The 25885-nt window shown below is 45.0% G+C and overlaps 1 protein-coding gene across 1 annotated transcript in view; it reads right to left on the minus strand.

The window, feature by feature from the left end:
• The window catches only part of LOC140411309 (uncharacterized), a 91087-nt gene that overhangs the window by 14572 nt on the left and 50630 nt on the right, over positions 1-25885 (minus strand). The window contains exon 4 of the mRNA XM_072500430.1: positions 2411-2740. Within this exon, the coding sequence (XP_072356531.1) occupies positions 2411-2740 (330 nt within the window). The remainder of the gene's footprint in view (positions 1-2410; positions 2741-25885) is intronic.

Raw genomic sequence — 25885 nt, forward strand, 5'->3', positions numbered from 1 at the left:
ACTTTTCATATAAATTGGGTAAATCAAATTGTAAATAGCAGCCAATTCGTTGAGTGCATTCTGGATGTACTTTTGAGCAATATGCTAACTCGGCAACAGGCGATCAGGGAATTATGGATCCGGTGATGTGTAATGAGGTCAGTTGAATAAATAATCCCAAGGTTAAGGATCCACTATGAAGTATTGATAACAACATTACAGAATTTAACATTCAGCTTGAGTGCGAGAAAATTAGGTCTCACATTTCAATATTAAAACTAAAGAGGGGAAAACAGGAAGGTATGAGAATGGAACTGGTCAACACGATTTGGCCTCATAGATTGGAAGGTACGATAATAAATAAGCAGTGGCAGGTGTTTAGGGAGTGAATTCATGACTCCCGTCAAAAATACATCCCAATAAGGAGGGAAGACTCTACGTGGAGGAAGAACCTATCATGGTTAACCAAAGAAGCTGAGAGGAAATAGGACGAAAGTGGAAACATATAGATGGCAAAGTTAAATGCTCGGGCAGAAGCGTGAGATAGGTTCAGAATGCAACAAAGATGGACTAAACAAAATTATCTGGAAGGAGAGAAGAAGTTATAAGGTTATCGAGAAAGATAACAGCAGACAATATGATATTTTTAAGTACATTAAAAGAAGAGATAAGAGAAAACATGCATGGGCCCATCGGAGAATGAAACTGGGCACATAGTCATGGTGAGCAAGGGAATGGCATTGCAGTTGAACAGGAATTTTGCATCGATCCTTATTGGAGTGGATACTTCAATCCAATAAATAATAAAAATGAAACAAGAGGGATGAATTAAATCCAGTCCGCATCACTCAAAAATTAGTTTTAGGGACATTAATGGGGTAAAGGCGAACAAGTCCTCTGGACCTGATGGCTTGCATCACATAGTCTTAACGAGGTAGGTATGGACATCGCAGTTGTACTGGTAGTCATTTTCCAAACATCGTTGGATTTTGCAGCTATGCCAGGTTAAACACTGCCCATGTCGCACCCGTGTTCAAATAGGGGATGAGGCAAAAATTCAGGAATCTGCAGGCCAGATTTTTTTAAATTTAGAGTACCGAATTTATTTTCCCTAGTGAAGGGCAATTTAGCGTGGACAATCCACCTACCCTGCACATCTTTAGAAGGTAATAGAGAAGGCAAATTCTGTGGTCGTGTTTCTATTTCATATGGTCTACAAATATTTGTTATCGACAAAATGTGTGTAACAATCTCATTCTGATATTTTTGAGCACATTTATGAATTTCCGAAAACTGTTTTGATTTAGCTATTATGAAAGTATTGTGTTTGTCACGGTTATTATTAATTTTAATAAAGAGGCGATGTTGTGCTAGGCCACGCTTGAACACTTGTTCTTAGAAGTGAGTGTGAACCCGTTCGCGGGTGATGGTTTTCCGCAAGAAAATCCAAACAGAATGATCCCAATTAGAGGGAGTGAAACTTTCAATTGGGACAACGCGATGAGCGGCAAATAAACTAATTCTCACAATATGGTACCAGTGCTGAGCGACTATGCGAAGACTGAAGAAGCCTTTACTTTTACTCCTCACGACAAATCACAAGTCAGACGTGATTTTTTTGTGTTCACAATCGTGGAAGGTTTTGATCGAATACAAGGGTACCTCTTCCAATTTTCCCGGGGTTCCCTGACCGAACGTACAGAGTTTGACGATGTTTTGTCAACTGAACCATAAAGGCGGACGGGGGGACGTTAATCCCGTGCAAAGAGACCGTGGGGATTTGGAACTCACTGCCTGAAATATTAGCTTGATCTACATCAAGCTTAACATAACGAATTATATTGAATAAAATATCCCCGAAGCAATGTCGAAAGAATGGGGTTAAGGATTTTAAGTCTATCTTCTACTCTGCGTTTATTTCTTATTCCTTTTCTGGGAATATTTCATCGTCTAACCCTCACTGATGCATCTACCTCTCAAAATCTTTCTTTCCAAGTCGCTCTCTGCTCTCTTCCTAGCCGGTTGTTTTTTCGATCAAGCTCACTGCCGCCACGCCTTTCTCTATATTCCTCTCCCGGTTCCTCTCCCTGTATTTCTTCCGTCATTACTTAATTTTGCTTCTCTGCATCTCTTTCAGCGATTTCTCACTTCAGCTGTTCAACACAATCTCCCCCTCCTTTCACCCTGTCTCCACTTCACGTACTCTTTCTCTCTCAATTTATTCTTTCGTGTACCCTTTTTAATTGTCCCTCTCTCTGTTTCGCTCGAACGCAAACATCCAACGTCAGACATAATGGAGCAGCGATGTTGAACTTTGGACAATACGTCTGTTTCCAATACTCCAGAGACAGTTTCGCTAAAACAAAGAAACATATTCTACCCACGGCGAATTATCAATGAGATACACACGACTGAGGGTTGGAAAACTCACCTAAAACAGTCAGTCTGGTCCCCTCTCCGAAGTACTGTTCAGCATTCACAGTGTTAGAGGCGCATACACAAACTCGTAGCCGCTGGCGACCACTTCCAGCGATGGGCCACCCGTCCAAGACAGTTCGCTCCTGCTCGCTTGCTTTCGGGGTTGGTGCATTTGATATTTCCAAAGAGACGCCCCAATCAGGAGTCAGTGCCAAGGGCAGGATTCTCTGCAACACCGCCCGGACGGACGTGCGAGGGATTACTGTCAAAGGGGCGAGTTCTTGTTGCGACCACGCCAGTAAATCAGACACAGTGGAAGTTGATTGTCCCCACGGTGATGCATCTGGTCACAAAAACACACGTGGGTCGACATTTCATTGCATTTTATAGTCTGGCGCGTTCTGATTTTGACAACTTAACATTTCACAACAGTGCCTTCCTTCTGCTGCCATCATGACAACACTATTTATTTCAGTATCTGCCGATCTATCTATCCACCTATCTAGTTTAGCACAGGGCTAAATCGCTGGCTTTGAAAGCAGACCAAGGCAGGCCAGCAGCACGGTTCAATTCCCACACCAGCCTCCCCGAACAGGCGCTGGAATGTGGCGACTTAGGGCTTTTCACAGTAACTTCATTTGAAGCGTACTGGTGACAATAAGCGATTTACTTACTTATCTGTCTATCTATCAATCTCGCTCTCTCTATATAGCTGCCTGTCTATCTATCGGTCTCACCTCACCTCATCTGTTCACCTCCCCTATAACTATTAAATTTCCCCATCATCCATCTTCCCATTATTTCTATCTCTAAATCTCCCTATTTCTCCCTCTTCCTGTATCTACTCTAAACTCCCTCGTATTTCCCTGAATTCTCCATCTCAAACTGTATTTCGATCTCTAATATCTCTCTCTGTGCATTTATGCCTCTCTCGATCTTCTTACCTATCTCTGTACCTGTTTTGATCTAAATGTCACTGCAAGGCCCTATCTCTTGATGTCGTTATCCATCTGTTTCCCAAATTGAAACATCACTGTTTTCAGCATCGCAGATTGCAGTTTCTACTTTCATTTGTCTCTCGCACTGTTCCCCACGTCGCTGTAGTTGTCTCCATTTCTGTGTTTCGCACTCAGCCTCTTTTACTCAGTACAATTGTTCGACATTCCTGGCTGAACAACGCCGATGCACTGGTGAAAATGAGTAAAATCGTGAATTAATAGCAAGAGCAAATGTTAGTCACAGATGGAGGCTTGCCAGCCTTCAGTGCCCGGACGGAGCCTCGCTGCATGAGAGGGACTCGCGTTCGGAAGGGCAACCAGACGTATAATCGCACATCAATTCCAAATAACCATGGTTGGTAGGAACGTAGATGCATAAGGCTGATCAACCGGCGTTATGACGACCCTATGTAATAAACAAGGAGAATATAAATGGGAGAGTGAAAGATAGGCGCAATGTGAGGAGCAGCTGCTGGAGAGAATGGAGCCGATAGCGCAGCCTGGAATCAAAGGGCTCTTATTTGTTGGCCAACTCTCCCACCTTGTGGCACCGTGCAGAAATTACAATGAATTCCAGAGCCGGAGGCGGACGCCATTCGCAGGAGCGTGTCTTCACCGGCCCTCCAAATGAACAATTCAGCTTGCGCTAGCCTCTCCACCGACAACTCTCCCCCACCCCCCACCCTACCCCGCATCCACGCCGCCTTCCCTTAACATTTCACGCGTCTTCCTGACAAATCATAATTTGTATTCCTTTTCATTTATTTAATCGGGTCATGCTCCACCATGGTCTCCGGAATTACATACTTGCAAAACTCATTTGAACCTTCACCAAGGCATTGAAATCCTCCCTGAATTCAGAAGAACAGAAGGGGATGCAGATAACCAGTTCAATGTGAATAGCACTTACATTATTGTTTACCTCTCCGGTAACCTTACTTACAGAAAGTCAGAAGTGCTTCTATAACAAATATTAAAACGTCCACCTGACTATTCCTGGGATGAGTGGCTTAACCTTCCAATGAAGTCTGAGTGCGTTGCGCTTACACTTACTGGAGTCTTGAAGACTGGGGGTTGACCTAATTCAGCTATAGAATATTCTGCGGCGGTCTGACAGCACAACTGCTGAGAGGGATTCCTCATCTTGGGGGAAACTAGAAATTGGTCACCATTGGATAGGGGATACAACATTGAATCAGATGCGCATGATCATCCTCATTAAAAGCTACGTTTGACAATAAATACCTCTGCAAGTCAATGGAAGTCCTATTTTACAGAACAGGTTTTATAACCAGCTTCTTTGTAACGCAGTGAAACGTGGTTTACAATTAAGGACCCTCTTTTCTAAGACTGAGATGATGACTAATTATTGTTATCAGAGGTCGATTAGTCTTTACACCTATTTAACTCAGGCAGCATTTGAGGCTGGGTCTTCGAAAATAGTCAAGTCTGAGTAAAACTGTGTTTCAATCAAAGTGGGCGTTGAGGTTAAAAGGGTGAGCAGGACTTTGGAGTGCAATCAGAAAATCTCATGAAATGACTTCGAAAATACTTGTCCGTTTTGCAGAACACCTTCGTTCAGCACACAAGCATGACCAAGGACTTCCTATTGTTTGCCATTTAAACTTAAGACCTTGAGTTCATGTCCACCTGCCCGTCCTTGGCGTTCTGCAATGCTCAGGTAAAACCAAACGCAAAGTGAAACAGCAGCTCCTCATCTTCAGGAAACAACATCGACAACAAGTTAGACTTTGACTTCCGTCATTACTTAATTTTGCTTCTCTGCATTTTGACCCCCTGTCTCCAGGTCCGGAATCCGGCCCAGCATACGCCGCATGAACCCCGCATCGTCCCAATTCGGGCCATATATATTGACCCACACCACCCGCTCCCCCTGCAGCTTGCCACTGATCATCACATACCTAGCGCCACTGTCTGCCACGGTGCTCGACGCTTCGAACGACACTCTCTTTCCCACCAAGATTGCCACCCCCCCCCCCCCCCCGATTTTTTGCATCCAAACCCGAGTAAAACACCTGTCTTACCCACCCCTTTCTCAAGCTTACCTGATCCGCCACCCTCAGGTGCGTCTCCTGGAGCATTGCCACATCCGTCTTCAGCCCCTCCAGGTGCACGAACACTCAGGTCGCTTGACTGGCTCAGTCAGTCCCCTTACATTCCAGGTTATCAGCCGGATCAGGGGGCTACATGCCATTCTCCCCCGCCGACTAGCCATAGCCCTTCCTAGGCCAGCCACGTGCCCGCGCCCTCCGCACGTCCTGTTCCCCACAGTGGCAGCCACCCCCCCCCCGCCCCAACCTCCTCTACCAACTCCAGCTCCCCCTTGGCCATTCCAGCAGCAACCCGGTCCCCCTCACCCCCCCCCCCCCCAGCTAGTTGCCCCCCAGCTGCATTGCTCCTCCCATTGCACTCCAGTAAGTCAGCTGACTCCTGCTGACCCCGACCACTCCGCCCGCTCCCCTGACCCCCCCCTCACCCGGTGTGGAACTTCCCCTACCCGCCCCCCCGCCCCCCCCGTTGTCCACCAGCGGGATCACATCCATTCCACTCCCAGCGCGGGAGAAAAAGCTCGTGCTTCCCAGCTCCGGCCCCGCCCCTTCAGCCCTAAACACGGGAAAAAGCCCGCGTTTTCCTCTCGCCCGGCCCCACCTCCCCTGACGCAGCTCCCTTTCCAGGCCCGGTTCCACTACCCCCAACTCAGACTTCTCACTCCCCCCCTCTGCGGTGCCCCATCTACCCGACCGACCAACAACCCCCCAAGCAGTTTACCTATCCCCCCCCCACCCCCACCCCCCATGAGCCCGCCCGGCAGACCTAATCAAAACAATGCACAATTGACACCCAAAATACAAAGAACCCTCCCTCGAAATGCAAACCAACAAGCCCCAACCATCCCTCCACCGCGACCCCTCATCCCCGACCCTTAGTCTGAGTCCAGTTTTTCGGCCTGAACAAAGGCCCACGCCTCCTCTGGGGACTCGAAATAATAGTGTTGATCTTTATAGGTGACCCACAGATGCGCCGGCTGCAGCATACCGAACGTCACCCCCTTCCTGTGCAGCACTGCCTTCGCCCGGTTGTAACCTGCCCTCTTCTTCGCCACCTCCGCGCTCCAATCCTGGTAGATCCGGACCTCCGTGTTCTCCCACCTGCTGCTTCGCTCCTTCTTGGCCCACCTTAACACACACTCTCGATCAGCAAACCGGTGGAACCGCATCAGCACCGCCCGCGGTGGCTCTCTGGGCTTGGGCCTCCTCGCCTGCACTCGGTGGGCCCCCTCCAGCTTCAAGGAGCCCTGAAAGGCCCCTGCTCCCATCAGCAAATTCAGCTAGGTGACCACGCAGGCCCCCACGTCCGATCCCTCCAGCCCCTCCAGAAGACCCAGGATCCGCACGTTCTGTGCCTCGACCCGTTCTCCACCTCTTCAAACCTCGCCAGCCATTTCTTGTGGAGACCCTTGTGCTTCACCTTCATCGCCAGGATCTCGTCCTCATTCTCCGAGACCTTCTGCCGGACCCCCCGGATCGCCGCCCCTTGTTCCATCTGGATCTCCAGCAGCTTATCGATTGAAGCATTCATTGGCTCCAGCAGCTCTGCTTTCAGTTTTTAAAACAGCGCTGGAGAAGCTCCTGCTGCTCTTGCGCCCACTGCCTCCACGCTGCCTGGTCTCCACCCGCCGCCATCTTGGTCCTCCTCCCTCGCACCTTTCTTTACTTCAATGCCACTTTTTTAATCGCCCCATTCCTGGTCCAATCCATACACTATCGGGGGGAATGTTGCTGTCCCCTTCCCACACCGGGAAACGCCGAACAAGCACCGTTATGGCCCCTAAAAAGAGCCCAAAGGTCAGTTTTTAGCGGGAGCTGCCGAACGTGCGACTTAGCTCCGCATAGCCTCAACCGGAAGTCGATTCGATTGTATTTCTGTGGGTAGTCCATATCTCGTAAAGAATTTAAGTTACTCATCCACAAACCTTTTAGCTGTCATATTGCGTTCTGGAATGGCCTCTGGAAACCTACTAGACACATATATTACAGTGAAAATATATTGATTCCCACTTTTTGTTTTAGGAAGTGGTCCTACACAATCAATTAAGACCCTTGTAAAAGGTTCCACAAATGCTGGAATGGGTATTCAGGGCGCTGGTTTTAGCACTGCTTGAGGTTTCCCTGTCACTTGACATGTTTGACATTATGGATAAAATGTAACTACACCTTTTTGTAGTCAAGGCCAATAAACATATTTTTGTATTTTAGCTTGAGCTTTCCTTACTCACAAATGACCCCCCACTAGTACCTCATGTGCTCCTCGCAGCACTTCCTTTCTATACACTACCAGAAATTCTACTTGATGAACATATGCCCGCTTTTCATCCGCCTGCATATGTAAAGGTCTCCATTTTCTCATCAAGACATCGTTTTTCGGTGATAACATTCTGGTATGCACTCAGATTCCTCTTCCGTGTTTGTTTTCTGATACACCCATTTAACTTCTATATCTTTCTGTTGTAACTCCGCCAATTTTCCTGAAGTCGAAATATCCGCCTTATCCTCTACCTGTTCTTGTTAATTTCCAACCATCTGATCAAAAATCTTTTCTGATAATTGAACTTCAACTTTATCTTCACTCTTTGATTTACCCTCTTGTCTTAACCTGTGACATTGCGACCTTGTTACGACAGAATCCGGAAAAATCCCAGGATATTCGTTCTTCAACACTTCAGTTGACTGATTTTCCACTGGATTATCAATCACAGTAGGCATCACTCCCACCTGCGATCCAGCTATATCATTACCCAATATAAACTGTATTCCTGGACAAGATAGTTTCTCTATTACTCCTACTACCACCACCAATCTTCACTGGACTTTCCAATCTTACCTTACATAATGGAACACTACTTGTCTAACCCTGAAATCTACATTTTACCACCTTTTCTGACAACATTCCTCCCAAACCACATAACTCCTCATCTTTTATCATCAAATCTTGACTCGCTCCCGTATCTCTTAAAATTGTGACTTATTTACCTACTCCGTCTGGTAAACATGAATAAACTTTATCCACACAAGTAAATTATTCCAAGGGATCTGGCATCTTCTTATCAATCACATCTTGCTCGGGCTATACAATCTTTTGCTCCTTCTTCGCTTCACTTGGGCTTTCCTTTCCACTTTCACAATTCCCACTGGCTTATCCTGTTTTATCGGATCAGCCTTCCCAGTGCTTTTCTTCCACCACCAACATTGTGACATTACATGGCCTAGTTTATTACCGTGGAAACATTTGAAACTTTTCATTTCACTTTCAACCTCCTGTAGTTCCTTTTTAATCTGAGCTACACTCTCCTTATTATCTCCCATCAGATCCCCTTTACCTTTACCACGTGAGAATTTCTCTTTTCCCCAGTTTCTCACCCTCACAGGCTAAAACTGATGTCGGAATGCAAACTTTGATTTACCAACTAATTCAGAATCATCTGCCATTTCTGCTGCTAACCTCGCAGTTTTAAATCTCTGTTCTTCCACATGAGTTCTCACTACATCAGGAATTGAATTTTTAAACTCTTCCAAAAGTGTAAATTCTCTAAGTGCTTCTTCCGTTTAGTGTATTTTCAAAGCCCTTATCCACCTATCAACATTACTCTGTTCGATCCTTTCAAACTCCATGCATGTTTGACTAGGTTCTTTCCTTAAACTCCTAAACCTTTTTCTGTAGGCTTCAGGCACTTATTCATAGGCACCTAAGATGAATATTTTCACCGCCTCACCCGTCCCAGCTAACGCCTCTGATAGTGATGCAAACACTTCACAAGCTTTACCTACCAATTTTGTATGAATCAGTAATACTTCCATGTCCTGTGGCCATTTAATTTGTTTAGCTACCTTCTCAAATGAAATGAAAAAGGCTTCTCATCAAAGCTTGGTTATGCTTGGACATATTTGGGCAGCGCGGTGGCGCAAGTGGTTAGCCCTACTGCCTCACGGCGCCGAGGTCACAAGTTCGATCTCGGCTCTGGGTCACTGTCGGTGTCGAGTTTGTACATTCTCCCCGTGTTTGCGTGGGTTTCGCCCCCACCACCCAAACATGTGCATGGTGGATTGGCCACGCTAAATTGCCCCTTAATAGGAAAAAAATAATTGGGTACTCTAAATTTTTTTTAAATGCTTGGACGTAATTAAATAGATCCCCACGAAGCCTTCAACGATGACGCTCTTCCTTTTTATCCTCATTACTATTCTCAAACTGTACGTTTCTGTTTACCTCCGCCACTTTTAACTGACTGTCATGTTTCATGGTCATTTTACGATGTTCAGAATCTCTCCCTTTCCCCTTCCTGTCTCTCTTTTTCCATTTTCGCTCTCCCTTTTTCTTTTCCCTCTCTGTCTCTTTCTCTCACTTTTTCTTTTCCATCTCTATCTCTTTCTCTCTCTTTTTCTTTTTCCCTGATCTGTACCTCCCTTTATCTTTCTTTCTGTTCTGCTCGGGCTATTCTTGCTTTTTCTCTTTCTTCTCTCTCCTTTTCTTTTTCCCTAAATCTGTATCTCCATTTCTCTTTCGTTTTCCCTCATTTCGTATTCAACCTGCTTTAATTCGTTTTCATGTCCGTTGCTTGATCTGTAACTGAATTTTTGCCATTTCCAAAGAGTCTGACTGTACCTTAGGCAATTCAAAATGCTCAGCTACTGCCGTAAGTACCACCTCTTTTCATATGCTGTCAGATAGCATTAAGTGCAATGCTTTTTCCAAATATAAAAACCGTTTTTTAATCTCTGTTCGTAAGGTACTGTATATGACTTTCTCTACCCCCAAAATCTTCCGAGCCTCTGAAAGAGCCTTTGTCCATTTTATCTTACAAAAACGCCATTTCTTCCTGCAAAACAGAAGGTTTCAATTTCTTACACAAAACAGATATTATTTTGAAGTTATCAAGTGGTCTTGAGACATTCTTTAGCATGCAGAGAGAGAGAGACCAAAAATACAACTTATTTGTTTGAATGCAGCTGCCAACTGAAAACGGAACCCAAAAAACTCAGAGCCACCAAGGAGCTTCCAGCTCAAAACGAAAGTAAAGGACAGAGTCACAGCCCAGCTCCCCTCACACAGTGACATCACTGCAGCCATTTGATAAAACACACTTTTTTTAAAGGGTCCCTCAGATGACCATATAAATCAGTTAACGGCCATTGGTATCTGCTAACAATCTAACTTCTCTGATGTGGAGATGCCAGCGTTGGACTGGGGTGAGCACAGTACGAAGCCTTACAACACCAGGTTAAAGTCCAACATATTTGTTTCGATGTCACTAGCTTTTGGAGCGCTGCTCCTTCCTCAGGTGAATGAAGAGGTATGTTCCAGAAACATATTTATAGACAGATTCAAAGATGCCAGACAATGCTTGGAATGCAAGCATTAGAAGGTGATTAAATCTTTACAGATCCAGAGATGGGGAGAAGGATATATCTCAACATGGAAAATCCTAATGTATCTCATATCAATTTCTAATACATTTCTAAGAAGTTTAATAAAAACGTACTTATAAAAGCCAGGATGGTCTTTGTTTGAAGTAGCAGGCAGCAGAACAGAACTTTGATTGCACTCCAGCAGGAGAGGGAATGAGTGCGAGTTCTGCGAAACTGCACCTCTTTTTATAAACAATGTTCCCTATTTAGTGAAGGGCTTTTCTTGAATCTTATATTTTGATACTGGTTAATTTCCTATAGCCAAATGGTCATTTTTGTGGCTTACCAACAATATGTGATGTAATGATCTTAGTGTCTGTTTGAATGTCAGGTGGTTGAGATATATGGTCGGACAGGGAGTTGTTTGAGAAAGATTTCTAATTCTGTCTATTTTCAATGTGCCGAGTTTCTTAGATATGTAGATGTTCAGATAGTCACTATTCCAAATTTTGTTATTGTAAGTGTCAAAACTTATATGTCCGAGAAAGAAGTTTGTCAATTTGTTTTATTTGCTATCTTTCTAGTGTCCTTCCCGCGGTCTAGCTTTTGGTTAAACTTGCAGGAAGGTGATTAAAAAAAATTAAAGGCTGTCAATTCAAGAATCATCCTTATCTCGCATTTGTCTGGAATTGCTTAATGGTGAGCTAAAGTTTTTTTGCCGCTCATGGTGACTTTTGAAAGACCTTTCGCTGAAGTGGTTTAGAACATAGAACGTAGAAAAGTAGAGCACAGAACAGGCCCTTCGGCCCACGATCTTGTGCCGAACCTTTGTCCTAGATTAATCATAGATTATCATTGAATGTACAGTGCAGAAGGAGGCCATTCGGCCCATTGACTCTGCACCGGCGCTTGGAAAGAGCACACTACCCAAAGTCAATACCTCCACCCAACACTAAGGGCAATTTTGGAAACTAAGGGCAATTTATCATGGCCAATCCACCTACCCTACACATCTTTGGACTGTGGGAGGAAACCAGAGCACCCGGAGGAAACCCACGCAGACACGGGGAGGATGTGCAGACTCCACACAGACAGTGACCCAAGCCGGAATCGAACCTGGGACCCTGGAGCTGTGAAGCAATTGTGCTCTCCACAATGCTACCATGCTGCCCTTAAGAACAAATAAATCTACACTATATCATTTTACCGTAATCCATGTACCTATCCAATAGCTGCGTGAAGGTCCCTAATGTTTCCGACTCAGCTACTTCCACAGGCAGTGCATTCCATGCCCCCACTACTCTCTGGGTAAAGAACCTAGCTCTGATATCCCCCCCCCCCCTATATCTTCCACCATTCACCTTAAATTTATGTCCCCTTGTAATGGTTTGTTCCACCCGGGGGAAAAGTCTCTGACTGTCTACTCTATCTATTCCCCTGATCATCTTATAAACCTCTATCAAGTCGCCCCTCATCTTTCTCCGTTCTAATGAGAAAAGGCCTAGCACCCTCAAACTTTCCTCGTAAGACCTACTCTCCATTCCGGGCAACATCCTGGTGAATCTCCTTTGCACCTTTTCCAAAGCTTCCACATCCTTCCTAAAATGAGGCGACCAGAACTGTACACAGTACTCCAAATGTGGCCTTACCAAAGTTTTGTACAGCGGCTCTTAAATTCAATCCCTCTGTCAATGAACGCTAGTTTAATTGTACTTTGAATTCAAATACTTGATACATTCATTTCTGCTGCTGATACATGTCCTTATTCTAAAACGAATTCTGTGGACAGTATGATCTCCATCACAAGGTTTGCGTCGTAGAAACATGTCCCTGGACGGACAACAGCAACCCATATCGTTTACCCGTATGAGGTAACACGAGCAAAGAATTGTCACCCACGAATTATGTCTTCAGTTCTGGGAAGCCCTTGTTCTTATTTAGCGCAGACCCCCTGAGGTTTTCAAACAGCAGTTCCAAGCAGAGAATCTTCCTTTTGAGCATACCCAACTTTCCTACTGAGTATGGACAAATGATCTTAATTGTTCACCAGCTCCTCCTCCGACAGTACAGATCTAACCGTGTTGCGGATATACCATTTCCCCCCTTTTGATCTTATTCACCGCAACAACTCGCCATGCATCCTTACGTCTCCTCCTTTTACTTTTCTGTTCTGCAGCTTTAACACCTACAATTCTCAACGTTATTTTTTCCCATTTAACTTAAGTAAAAATCTGTCTTCTCTGCTACTGAGATAAAACGCATATTAGAATCACGCTAGGCAGTTGCACTCTTCTTAGTATCCTCTTATCCAATTGTTGTCATGTTTGTTATCCAATTCTTCAAACTTCATTCAAGCTTATTGACCAACCACCACAATGTTTAAAATGAAGCGTCATAATTTAAAAGATGTTTTAATTTCTCAATTACTCATTGCCATTTATATCTGATCCTATATTACGGAGATCCAAAGACATGCAGTAACTTGAAATATACCCCAATGTTTTAAATGGAAGGTCCACGTTACTCGCTTTAAATTCATGACAGTACATCAACAATGGTGTCCTCTCCCTCTCCCAGCTACCGGAAGCACTTTCAAAGCAAAAGCGTGAGTTAGCAGACTCCATCATTACAACCTTCTGTTCCTGCTTCGAAACCTTTTCAGAAACTTCTACAAATTATATCTTGTTGATATGATTTTCTCTGATGTCTTGCTGACAACATAAATCTCAAACTAATGTCAATATCAAACTCAAAGTCTCCTTTTCGGTAGTCGAATGCTACTGTTGACGAGGATTCAATTTCTCTGAGAAATATCCCACACATTTTTGAATTCCAAGATCTTCATTTTGTACTAACACCGCACACAGTCCAGTGTCATTCCCATGCAAAGCCATTTTAAACTGTTTGCCATGATTTGTTTTGGGTAACACTGGTGCCTGTTTCCAAAGCAGTTTTTTGATGCTTGGAATGCAGTTTGACAGCCCACTATGCAGTGAAATGCTGTATTCTTGTTGAAGAGTTCCGTTCGTGGTGTCGACACGTTCCTAAAGCACGGTACAGATTTACGATAAAATCCACTCATTCCCAGATCGCAAAATCTCTTTCCTTATCACAGATTCTGGAAACGCCCAAATGGTCTGCATCTTTACATCGAGTGGAGCGATCTGACCATGAGTAATGCGAAATTTGTACTTTCAAATGTTTTGCCACAACCATGACTAAATTAATTCCTTTTAGCGTTCTAACGGTTATTTTAGGTGTTTCAAATGCTCTTCCCAACTTTGACTGAACACCACAGTAAGATAATATGCATTGCTCAGTGACTCAGTTCATAAATAATTGAATTCGTTCGTTCCTGAAATGTCCGGGAAGGAGTCTCGATTCCTTAAGCCGTAACATAAATCTGATAAAGTATTTTTTCCGTCATGGATGTTGGAATTTGGTTTGCCATCCCTCACAAATGCACTGGTCAAGATTTTTTCGGCAAGTCCATGTTTGTAATGAATTTCGACTGCCTAATCTTTTCAGCACAACCCTCCAAACGCCGAGAAGGATAAGAATCCTTCTTTGAGACAATATTAACTTCCCCTTGTAGACCACACAACATCTTAGCTTGCCATTGGGCTTCTGCGCCATTACGAAAGCTAGACTCAATAATTTAAACTCCTTTCAATAATATCACTTTGGAGTATGCATTTTAAGTTATTTTTTTATGGTGAGAGGTTTTCTCTGCGTCACCGGTATGCAGGATATTTGATCTGGACTGTTATGCTTCCATCTACATCATGCATAACCACCTCCTTTCCAGCTAACCAATCCCCACATATACCTTCGTAACACTGCGACAACTCTTTGAATTATGTCTGTTCTGATGTGGAAGATAGCTTAGCAAACTGTTCAGGTTTTCCAGCATTTCTCATTATCCAAATGAATTTATGGAAAATGACGCTCAGAATTTAAAGTTTATACTCCCTGCTTCATTGCCACCAAGACTTCGTGAGTGCAGATAACTTTTTTCACCCATGCTTTTATGGTATTAACTGTCAGATGTATGACTACATGGCGTGCCTACTATAAATTTTAATTCGCTAAGTTGTATTTTTGCTCCATCTTGTGTGGTCCACAAAACTCAAAATTTGAAGGTTCACGGCACTGGGAATAAAACGACCACTTTCTCAACTACGACAAAACTACGGGTCTGTGCATTGTTACGCGCCATTTATTTCGTTCCATTCGTTACCAATCTGAATGTCTACGATGAAATAAAGCGGCTTCACCCAGGAGTGGGGTAGAACAGCCCTGAGAAAGTGACATTAACCCTATGTTCCTTTTTTTTTGAATGCCCACAGTCAAGTGAAGGACATCATTGAAACATTATAAAGCCTTTGATGGAACTGTTTGTCTTTGCATCGCCAACGTCTTTGTTAGCAGTTTGCACCTACAAATGATTGGCGTTTGCTTGCTGCAACTGAATTCTACAATTGCGGGCGTGAATACTAAAAATGTCCTTTCACACCAGAGAATAAACTCGCTGTCAGAAACAGTTTTTCATTTACTTAGAAAAACTAGCAATTCGAAGTTGCAATCTGCCTATCGTTAAGATGTTCTCAAATTATATGAATGAATTGTTTAGGCACTGTACCACTTCGTGTTTAAGAGATAGAAATTACCTGCCGCTCAAAGGGACAGATAATTTCAAAGTGAAAATGCATTTTAAAACTGGCAATGCAATGAAAATATATTACACGGTCCTTGCTGTCATTGGTGTTCCTGGTGAGTGACTATTTTCTTGATGTAATGTGAAATCCCTGTGATAGCTGCTTCTGTGTTTATCGGGTTTTACAACGTGATTATCGACCGACCACTCGTGTCCAGAAAGCAGATCATTGTTATATATCGTTTTGTTTACTTGTTATTTACTGTGCGCTTTGAGTCACTTGTCTGAGCATAAACTTACTGGTTATTCACCAATGAGTTTCGCAGAGTTTAGGACACATTTATTTCCTGTTCATGAAATGTTGTGTCCTGTTCAATCTGACGTAAATGGAGGCAATTCCGATAGATATACTGTCCGGAGTATCTGTCAGTGCAGAGGTGTGCTGAGTGGTTGCCAGAAAACAGAGTAGAATATCTGCACATAGTCATCATGAATTCTTGGAAGTGCATTAATCCAGAACTGTCCTCAGCGTGGATTCATTTGCTTCGCAATGAAATTAGTTGTTTTCTTTTGAAAGCATTGTTTGTCGGGTTGATTAATATCAATATTAACACAAAGAAGTTGTTTCCGTCTAAATGGCAGTCGGGTTGGATGCTTCTCTGTTGCGCCCGCAGCGAACCCACGGGTTCCCCGGCGGCGTGGGGTGGCTACCATGAGAAATCCCATTGGCAGGTGCCGGGACCGGGGAAATCCCGCTGCCGCAAGGGCGCCCCGCAACTCTTTTCCGACAGTGGAAAACACGCTTGCAGCATTCGTGATCTGTGTAATATGTTATTTTTCTCAAAGCGTAGTTACTACAAGCACGTGTCTTTGTTGAGTTGACTGGTCCATTTTGCCCAACACGCCGCCTATAATTTAAATGCACACGGGCGGAATTATTTTTTTCAAATTTAGAATATCGAATTCATTTTTTTTTCCAATTAAGGGGCAGTTTAGCGTGGCCAATCCACTTATCCTGCACATCTTTTGGGTTGTGGAGGTGAATCCCAAGGAAACACGGGGAGAACGTGCAAACTCCACACGGACAGTGACCCAGAGCCAGGATCGAACCTGGGACCTCAGCGCCGTGAGGCAGCAGTGCTACTCTTCGGGCGGAATTCTATTATCCTTCTGTTACAGTTGATGGGCATTCAGAAGGGTGCATTCCACGTTCAGTTTCCGAAACTGCGGAAGTTGCAAAGAATTGTCCCTATAAATATTTCAAAACGTTCTCCCAATATCACAGAGAATAATTTCATAGAATTTACAGTGCAGAAGGAAGCAATTCGGCACATCAAGGCTGCAATGGTTCTTTGAAATAGCACCCCACCCAAGCCCACACCTCCATCCTATCCCCATAACCCAGTAACCACACCCAACACTATGGTCAATTTTAGACACTAAGGGCAATTTAGCATGGGCAATCCACCTAGCCTGCACATCTTTGGACTGTGGGAGGAAACCGGAGCACCCGGAGGAAACCCACGCGCACACGGGGAGAACGTGCAGACTCCGCACAGACAGTGACCCAAGCCGGGAATCGAACCTGGGACCCTGGAGCTGTGAAGCAATTGTGCTATCCACAATGCTACCGTGCTGCATTTGATCAGTGAGATTTCGCCCTCTGCCGAGAGGCAGATGTAACTGAGATACATGCATGCTGCATTATCAGAACAAAGAGAACAGAACGAGTGTCTGAGAGAAGCCTGAAAGAACGAATTAAATGGCTCACTTCTCTCGGTTTTGGAATCATTTTGGTGAAAGCAATGTCACCATCTCGAGAGTACGGCAGGTTTTCTTTCCTGGAAAATTAGCAATTTACTGGAAACTATTAGCTCCGTGTTGAACGACCCATACTCCAGGTTCTATTACTCAAGCTCCCTCTTGGCAGAGGGGCCAATCTCACTGAGCAAAGAGAGCGGTTAAAACCCTTCTTCGTTTATTTTTTATTTGCAAAACGTTTCCTTCAAAACTAAACTCCGATGTTTTCTATGGATTTGTATCGTCGAGTTAAGTTGTGCTGCTACTTTATATTATTTCCAATCTGTTCCACTGAATCCATAAAGTCCTCAATCCCATTCATACACCTATATTTCAAGCAACATTTAAAATGTTCTGAACAATATGCAGCAGCTGAATCTCGCTTCATTGGAATTGCGTTAACACGGGGCTGTGTCAATACATGGGTTAGTGCTACTAATTTGCTCCGCTAATATTTTTATTTCCCGTTGTATTTGCTGAACCCTCAATTGCGATTTTCCTGCAAATTGTAAAATTGTACTTTTGCTTCCTGATCCACTGTCGTTTGTACTAATGATGCTGGAAAGGGATCCCAGTTCTGGTCCTTGTAGAACAAAGTTTCCAATATTAATAATTTCCTATGAATGTCTTTCACCCGTTACTCCCTGGTTCCTATATTTAGCCGTTTACCTCAGCATTCCCCAGCTCCAGTAGTTCCGAGATCAGTGTTTATTTAAGCTCTATGCCGGATATCTTCTTCTATGTTGTGACTTAAGAAAATTAGAGAAAATTAGAGAATCATTTTGCCTCTCGGCCAGAACGCAAAACATTGGTAAAACTGGCAAGTGTTGGGGCCACAGCTGTTCTCTTTATATATTAACGATCTAGATGACGGGACTGGGGGCATTCTGGCTAAGTTTGCCGATGATACAAAGATAGGTGGAGGGGCAGGTAGTATGGAGGAGGTGGGGAGGCTGCAGAAAGATTTCGACAGTTTAGGAGAGTGGTCCAAGAAATGGCTGATGAAATTCAACGTGGGCAAGTGCGAGGTCTTGCACTTTGTAAAAAAGAATAGAGGCATGGACTATTTACTAAACGGTGACACAATTCATAATGCTGAAGTGCAAAGGGACTTGGGAGTCCTAGTCCAGGATTCTCTAAAGGTAAACTTGCAGGTTGAGTCCGTAATTAAGAAAGCAAATGCAATGTTGTCATTCATCTCAAGAGGCTTGGAATATAAAAGCAGGGATGTACTTCTGAAGCTTTATAAAGCATTAGTTAGGCCCCATTTAGAATACTGTGAGCAATTTTGGGCCCCGCACCTCAGGAAGGACATACTGGCACTGGAGCGGGTCCAGCGGAGATTCACACGGATGATCCCAGGAATGGTAGGCCTAACATACGATGAACGTCTGAGGATCCTGGGATTATATTCATTGGAGTTTAGGAGGTTGAGGGGAGATCTAATAGAAACTTACAAGATAATGAATGGCTTAGATAGGGTGGATGTAGGGAAGTTGTTTCCATTAGCAGGGGAGACTAGGACCCGGGGGCACAGCCTTAGAATAAAAGGGAGTCACTTCAGAACAGAGATGAGGAGAAATTTCTCCAGCCAGAGAGTGGTGGGTCTGAGGAATTCATTGCCACAGAGGGCGGTGGAGGCCAGGACGTTGAGTGTCTTTAAGACAGAAGTTGATAGATTCTTGATTTCTCGAGGAATTAAGGGCTATGGAGAGAGAGCGGGTAAATGGAGTTGAAATCAGCCATGATTGAATGGTGGAGTGGACTCGATGGGCCGAATGGCCTTACTTCCGCTCCTATGTCTTATGGTCTTATGGTCTTATGGAAATGACTTTATGTTGAAAGTAGCAACCTTTGATACCAAGAAACCTAATCATGAAGAGAATGAAGAAATACCATTCCATGGGATTTGAACAAAGAGAAACATATTTTATTGCATCTCGACATAAATGTAAAATAGGTTATATTAACAAACTTACGTCCCTATATTCATGCTTATTACGAGGCTATCTGAATTAGCAGGTAAACTATTGCAAGACGAGCTAATGCGCACAATAAATGTCAGTTCTAACCAAGACAGATATAAAGATTTTTCTACAAACCCACCGAGAAATCAGACAACACCGTGTTTCAACTAATCTGATTGGAATTTTGCCACAGTCACGAAAATATCCGATCTGCGACATATAATCAAAGAATTATTGTAAAGTTACAGCATAAAAGGAGGCAGTCGGCCAACATTGTCTATGGCAGCCCGAGGACATACAGCTTCCCTTTCTAATAACACCACCCTGCACCCGGTCCATAAGTCGGTAGTTTAGAGCGCTGAAAACTTATATCCATAACTTTTAAAAAGAGTTTAGGGTCTCTGCCTCCACCACCAACTCGGGCAGCGAACTGCAGACCCGCACTACCCTCTGTTCGTTCTTCCTTATGTTCGTTTTGCACCTTTTGCCACTTATCTTGAATCTATGCCCCCGGATCTAGAATTCTCCACCAAGGGAAACAATGTTATCCTGCCCACTCTATCTCGTTCCCTCATAATTATTTTGAACTCAATCAACTCGCCCCTCAGCCTTCTTTGTGTCAAGGAAAATAACCCCAACATATCCAATCGCGCTTCGTAACTACACATTTATCATCCTGACAACATTCTTGTAAACCTCTTCTGCACTCTCTCCAGAGCAATAACGTGCTTCCTGTAATGCGGTGACCAGAACTGCACACAATACTCCAGATATGGCCTCACTCATGTCTTACACAATTCCAACATTTTTTCCTTACTTTTATCAGAGGTTCTTTCCCCGTGTCGTTCTATGTCCGATGGTTTAATATACAGACAAAGTCATATGACGGGATTGTCCATTTGAGAGTGTTGGTGCTGGGACTGACCGATGGTGTTCCATGACAGCAATATTAGTGCCGTTGCCCGGTCAATTCATCAACTATTAATGGACTAGCACCGGAGGCACGTGGAACACGGCTGATTCTAATGAAAAACAGTGTCTGCTTCGCCGGAGTGGGCATTGACATTGGAGAGGCTGTCAAGCTGCAACCGTATATGAGCACTCCACTCCCCACAGACACGATCCCAGCAAAGAAAATGGCAGCACGGACATCAGCACCACTGTTCATGGACGCTTAAATAGTACACACAGTTGGAGAGTGCGGAGGAGAGTTGGGCCACTCTGTAACACAGGGTGGGAAGGTTCATAACCGCGACCGCGCACCGGGCCTAGGCGCAGGTGGGAGAGAAATTGGAGCCCTGGGCAATACCGCCAGGGCCGGTCAGCAGTGCAGGAAAAAAATGCAGAACCTCCTCAGGGCGGCCAGGGTGAGTAGGCAGCATTGTGTCTCTGAGAGTAACCCCCAACCCACACACTCATAACCACACTTCCAACAGAGGGCGACCGGACCCCAACCCTGCACCAGCGATGCCGGCTGCTGTGGCAGGGTTCCCTGACCACGAAGGCCACTAGCGAACCATCACCTTTGCTGAAGGCCTCCGACTGTCTAACATTGCGTAATCAGTCCCCACACTGCCTCATCTTCCCCCCCCCCCCCCATATTGTTCTATTCACCACCACCATCACCGTACGGACCTCCATCACCACCAGTAACCCCCCACCACGCCCCACCAGCACCAGAACGACTCCCACGCCCCTCCTCCACCACCACCCGCACCCAACGTGTGGCAAAATCATGCTTCTTGCCTTGCGTCTTACAGGATCCCCTGGTGATCAGGTAGGCCCATCTCGTGTTCTCGCCGCAACCCAACCAGACCAACGAGGAGGAGGCCAATACGGAGAACGATAGGAGCCCTCGGCCCACAGCCTGAGACACTCCGAAGCACTAGTCCGGGGACGACACTGACTTCCCGTCACAGCTGTCTTGTACACCCTCGACCACCCCAGAGAGACTCGCCGCGTTTTCACAATTTAACGACGTGGCTCCTGGGACACTATTTGGTGCACACCACACATGGACACCAGTACGGCAGGCAGAGATAGGAACACCAGAGGGGGAAGGTGGTCGTTGGCACCCGACCCCAGAGAACTGTATACAGACGGGTTTTGGGCTTCTTGAAACGGGAGTCTCATATATTGTGCAGATGCAGTTCCAGAACTAGGGTTACTTGAGGGGGTGTCGGCCACATGAGAGGCGTCAGCAGCCATCCAGCGCCTGGGGGTGCAGTTCGAGGAGTCCAACTGCCGACAGAATCAGGAGGTGATGTCGACCCAGGCCAACACCGCATGGTGGGGTCCACGGTGAAAGCCTTGTGGCGAGGATTTTGGTCATGGTCATGCTGCCCAATGTGTGGCGCATTCTGTGCGGGTGGTGGCCGGGAACAAAGGCAAGGCTTCCGTAGTACAGGAACCAAGTACCAAGGCTACCTGGACATTGCTATGGCGCGCCGAAGCATGGCCCAGTCACAGCAGACCATGGCTGACGGCGTCCGCGGTGCTGCCCGGGCACTGACCAACGTGAGAGACACCCAGAGGGATGTGATGCAGTCACTGGCTGTTGAGGTACAGACCCAGAAGGTGGTGGCGAAGTCACAGCAGGATGGTGTATATTCCCCGAGTGAGGTGTTCCATCCTGTGATCCATGGCTGCGAGTATCGAAACTCTGCTCCAGACAGGTGTGGGTTTCCAGGACCGGAAGGACCAGGTGCTGGGGGAGCCTCTAGTGGATGTGCAGAGCTGTACATAATATTCCAGCTAAGATCTAGCGAACATGTTGTGTACGTTCAGCATATCTTTCTTGCTCTTGTGCTCGCTGACCCTTATAATATAGGGGGAACTATTATATGCTTCATTTCCTGCTTTTTCCAGTTGTCTCATCACCTTCAATGGTATATGCACGTCTACATCCTCGTCCTCTGCTCCTGCACCCGTTTTAAAATGGCACTCCTTCTTTCCTGTTGTCTCTCCATGTTCTTCCGAACAAAATACATCAACTCACATTTCTCGACATTGAACTTCACGTGCTACACGTCTGCCTAGCCGGCCAGAGTTTCTATGTCGATTGGAATGCCTACACTGTCCTCGTCGCAGTTTATCATCTTTCTAATGTTTGTGTCATCCTTAAACTTTAAACTCTTTGCTGCATACCAAGACCGACCCAAATAATGTACAACAGCAAAATCAAAGCTACCAATACCGACCCGAGTGAACACCACTAGAAATACGAAAAATAACCATTGACCTTTATTCGCTGCTTCGTATTATTCAGCGAATTTTGTATCCATTTTGCTACTGTCCCTTTTGTTCCATACGCTCTAATCTATCTCGCACGCCTGGTGTGTGGAACTGTATCGAATGCACCACATCTAGTACACAAACTCCACCAATTCAATGAATCACGATTTCGCCATTAGAAAGCCACGCTGGCTCTTCCAAATGAACCCAGATTTTGGCTTGTGACTACTAATTCTAGCCCGAATAATTGTGTCGAAGTATGTGTCTCATTTTAAGCTAAAATGAAATTGAGGAGCAACTATATGCACAGTTTGCAGAAGTGTGGAAACATAATAATGAGATTATGATAGTGCGTGACTTCAATTTTCCCAACATTAACTGGACAGTAATTGTGTTCAGGGCTTATATGAAGCAAAGTTCGTAAAATGTACACAGTAGAGTTTATAGCTCAACGTGTGAAGAGCACAAAAAAAGATCGTGCCGTGCTGGACCTACTTCTGGGAAATGAAGCGGTACAGGTGGTTGATGTGACGATGGGGCGGGCGTGTGGGGGGCGCGGTATCACATTCTAGTGATAGCGACCACAACATGGTGCAGTTCAAGTGTTTTATGGACAAGGAAACAGACAAATAACAGAAAAGCCCCTGGATTGGGCGAGAGCACACTTTAGTAAAATAAGGCAGCATCTGGCCAAGGTAGATTGGAGAAAGTTACTGGTGGGGAGATCTACAGGAGAGTAGTGGGGGGAGGGGGAAACGGAGTGTTCAAATAGGAAAACGGGAGAGTGCAGGCGCAGCATATTCCTTCTAGGGCAATAGGATGGGGTAATAAGCCCAGAGAACCATGGATGACCAGCGGCATTGAGGCTACAATGATGAGGAAGAGAGAGTCTTTTATGAAGTACAACGGGAGAAAATCAACAGAGGCATTAGTGGAGAACAGAAAGTGCAGGATGGTGCTTATGAAAACAATTAGGAGAGCAAAGAGGGGGAGTGAGAAATCTTTAGCTTGTAAAAGTAGGGAAAATCCCACGATATTCTATAAGTATATCAATGGGAAGAGGATAACGAAGGGAAAAGTAGGACCAAGGGCGGTGTGGTATCTGTGGGTGGAGCCAGAGGACATTGTTCGCGTTTTAAATGAATATTTCAGATCTGTCTTTACCCAAGAGAATTAGGAAGCAGATATGGAACTCGGGGAGAGGGACTGTCAAGTTTTCAGCAACTTATCATGCGGAGGAACAAGGCATTGGAGGTGTTGGCAGGCTTAGAAGAGGATAAACCTCCAGATTCGGACGAATTGCGTCCCAGGTTGAAGTGGAGTGCGACCGTGGAGATTCCACGAGCCCCCTGATACAAATTGTTAATTATTCTATTTAATGAGGCTGAGAGTCTTGGCTATAGGAAAATACCGATAAGGTGGTCAAATAATCAGAAAAGGGCAGTTGGAATTTAATCCTTAACAGTGTGACGTGTTACATTTTTGATGGAGCGTTTTGACAAGAAAATATTCAATGCATGGCACCACACTGGGAAATTCTGAGGAACAAAGAAACCATGGTGTGTTTGTAAATAGAGCTCTGAAGGCACAAGGACACCTTAGCAGAGTGATGAAAAACGACATATTTTGCACTTGCCTTATTCAATCGTGGAATAGATAACAAAAGCAAGGAAGTCACGTTAGAGTTCAAAAGAGCACTGGTGAGCCCACAGTTGTAGTGTTGTGCGCCGTTTCATAGAACATAGAACATAGAACAATACAGCGCAGTACAGGCCCTTCGGCCCACGATGTTGCACCGAAACAAAAGCCATCTAACCTACACTATGCCATTATGATCCATATGTTTATCCAATAAACGTTTAAATGCCCTCAATGTTGGCGAGTTCACTACTGTAGCAGGTAGGGCATTCCACGGCCTCACTACTCTTTGCGTAAAGAACCTACCTCTGACCTCTGTCCTATATCTATTACCCCTCAGTTTAAAGTTATGTCCCCTCGTGCCAGCCATATCCATCCGCGGGAGAAGGCTCTCACTGTCCACCCTATCCAACCCCCTGATCATTTTGTATGCCTCTATTAAGTCTCCTCTTAACCTTCTTCTCTCCAACGAAAACAACCTCAAGTCCGTCAGCCTTTCCTCATAAGATTTTCCCTCCATACCAGGCAACATCCTGGTAAATCTCCTCGGCACCCGCTCCAAAGCCTCCACGTCCTTCCTATGATGCGGTGACCAGAACTGTACGCAATACTCCAAATGCGGCCGGACCAGAGTTCTGTACAGCTGCAACATGACCTCCCGACTCCGGAACTCAATCTCTCTACCAATAAAGGCCAACACTCCATAGGCCTTCTTCACAACCCTATCAACCTGGGTGGCAACTTTCAGGGATCTGTGTACATGGACACCTAGATCCCTCTGCTCAGCCACACTTTCAAGAACTTTACCATTAGCCAAATATTCCGCATTCCTGTTATTCCTTCCAAAGTGAATCACCTCACACTTCTCTACATTAAACTCCATTTGCCACCTCTCAGCCCAGCTCTGCAGCTTATCTATATCCCTCTGTAACCTGCTACATCCTTCCACACTATCGACAACACCACCGACTTTAGTATCGTCTGCAAATTTACTCACCCACCCTTCTGCGCCTTCCTCTAGGTCATTGATAAAAATGACAAACAGCAACGGCCCCAGAACAGATCCTTGTGGTACTCCACTTGTGACTGTACTCCATTCTGAACATTTCCCATCAACCACCACCCTCTGTCTTCTTTCAGCTAGCCAATTTCTGATCCACATCTCTAACTCACCCTCAATCCCCAGCCTCCGTATTTTTTGCAATAGCCTACCGTGGGGAACCTTATCAAACGCTTTGCTGAAATCCATATACACCACATCAACTGCTCTACCCTCGTCTACCTGTTCAGTCACCTTCTCAAAGAACTCAATAAGGTTTGTGAGGCATGACCTACCCTTCAGAAAGCCATGCTGACTATCCCTGATCATATTATTCCTATCTAGATGATTATAAATCTTGTCCCTTATAATCCCCTCCAAGACTTTACCCACTACAGGCGTGAGGCTCACCGGTCTATAGTTGCCGGGGTTGTCTCTGCTCCCCTTTTTGAACAAAGGGAGCACATGTGCTGTCCTCCAGTCCTCTGGCACTATTCCTGTAGCCAATGATGACATAAAAATCAAAGCCAAAGGTCCAGCAATCTCTTCCCTGGCCTCCCATAGAATCCTAGGATAAATCCCATCAGGTCCCGGGGACTTATCTATTTTCAGCCTGTCCAGAATTGCCAACACCTCTTCCCTACGTACCTCAATGCCATCTATTCTATTAGCCTGGGGCTCAGCATTCTCCTCCACAACATTATCTTTTTCCTGAGTGAATACTGACGAAA

This window comes from Scyliorhinus torazame, chromosome 4 (genome assembly GCF_047496885.1).
Source record: "Scyliorhinus torazame isolate Kashiwa2021f chromosome 4, sScyTor2.1, whole genome shotgun sequence".
NCBI lineage: Eukaryota > Metazoa > Chordata > Chondrichthyes > Carcharhiniformes > Scyliorhinidae > Scyliorhinus > Scyliorhinus torazame.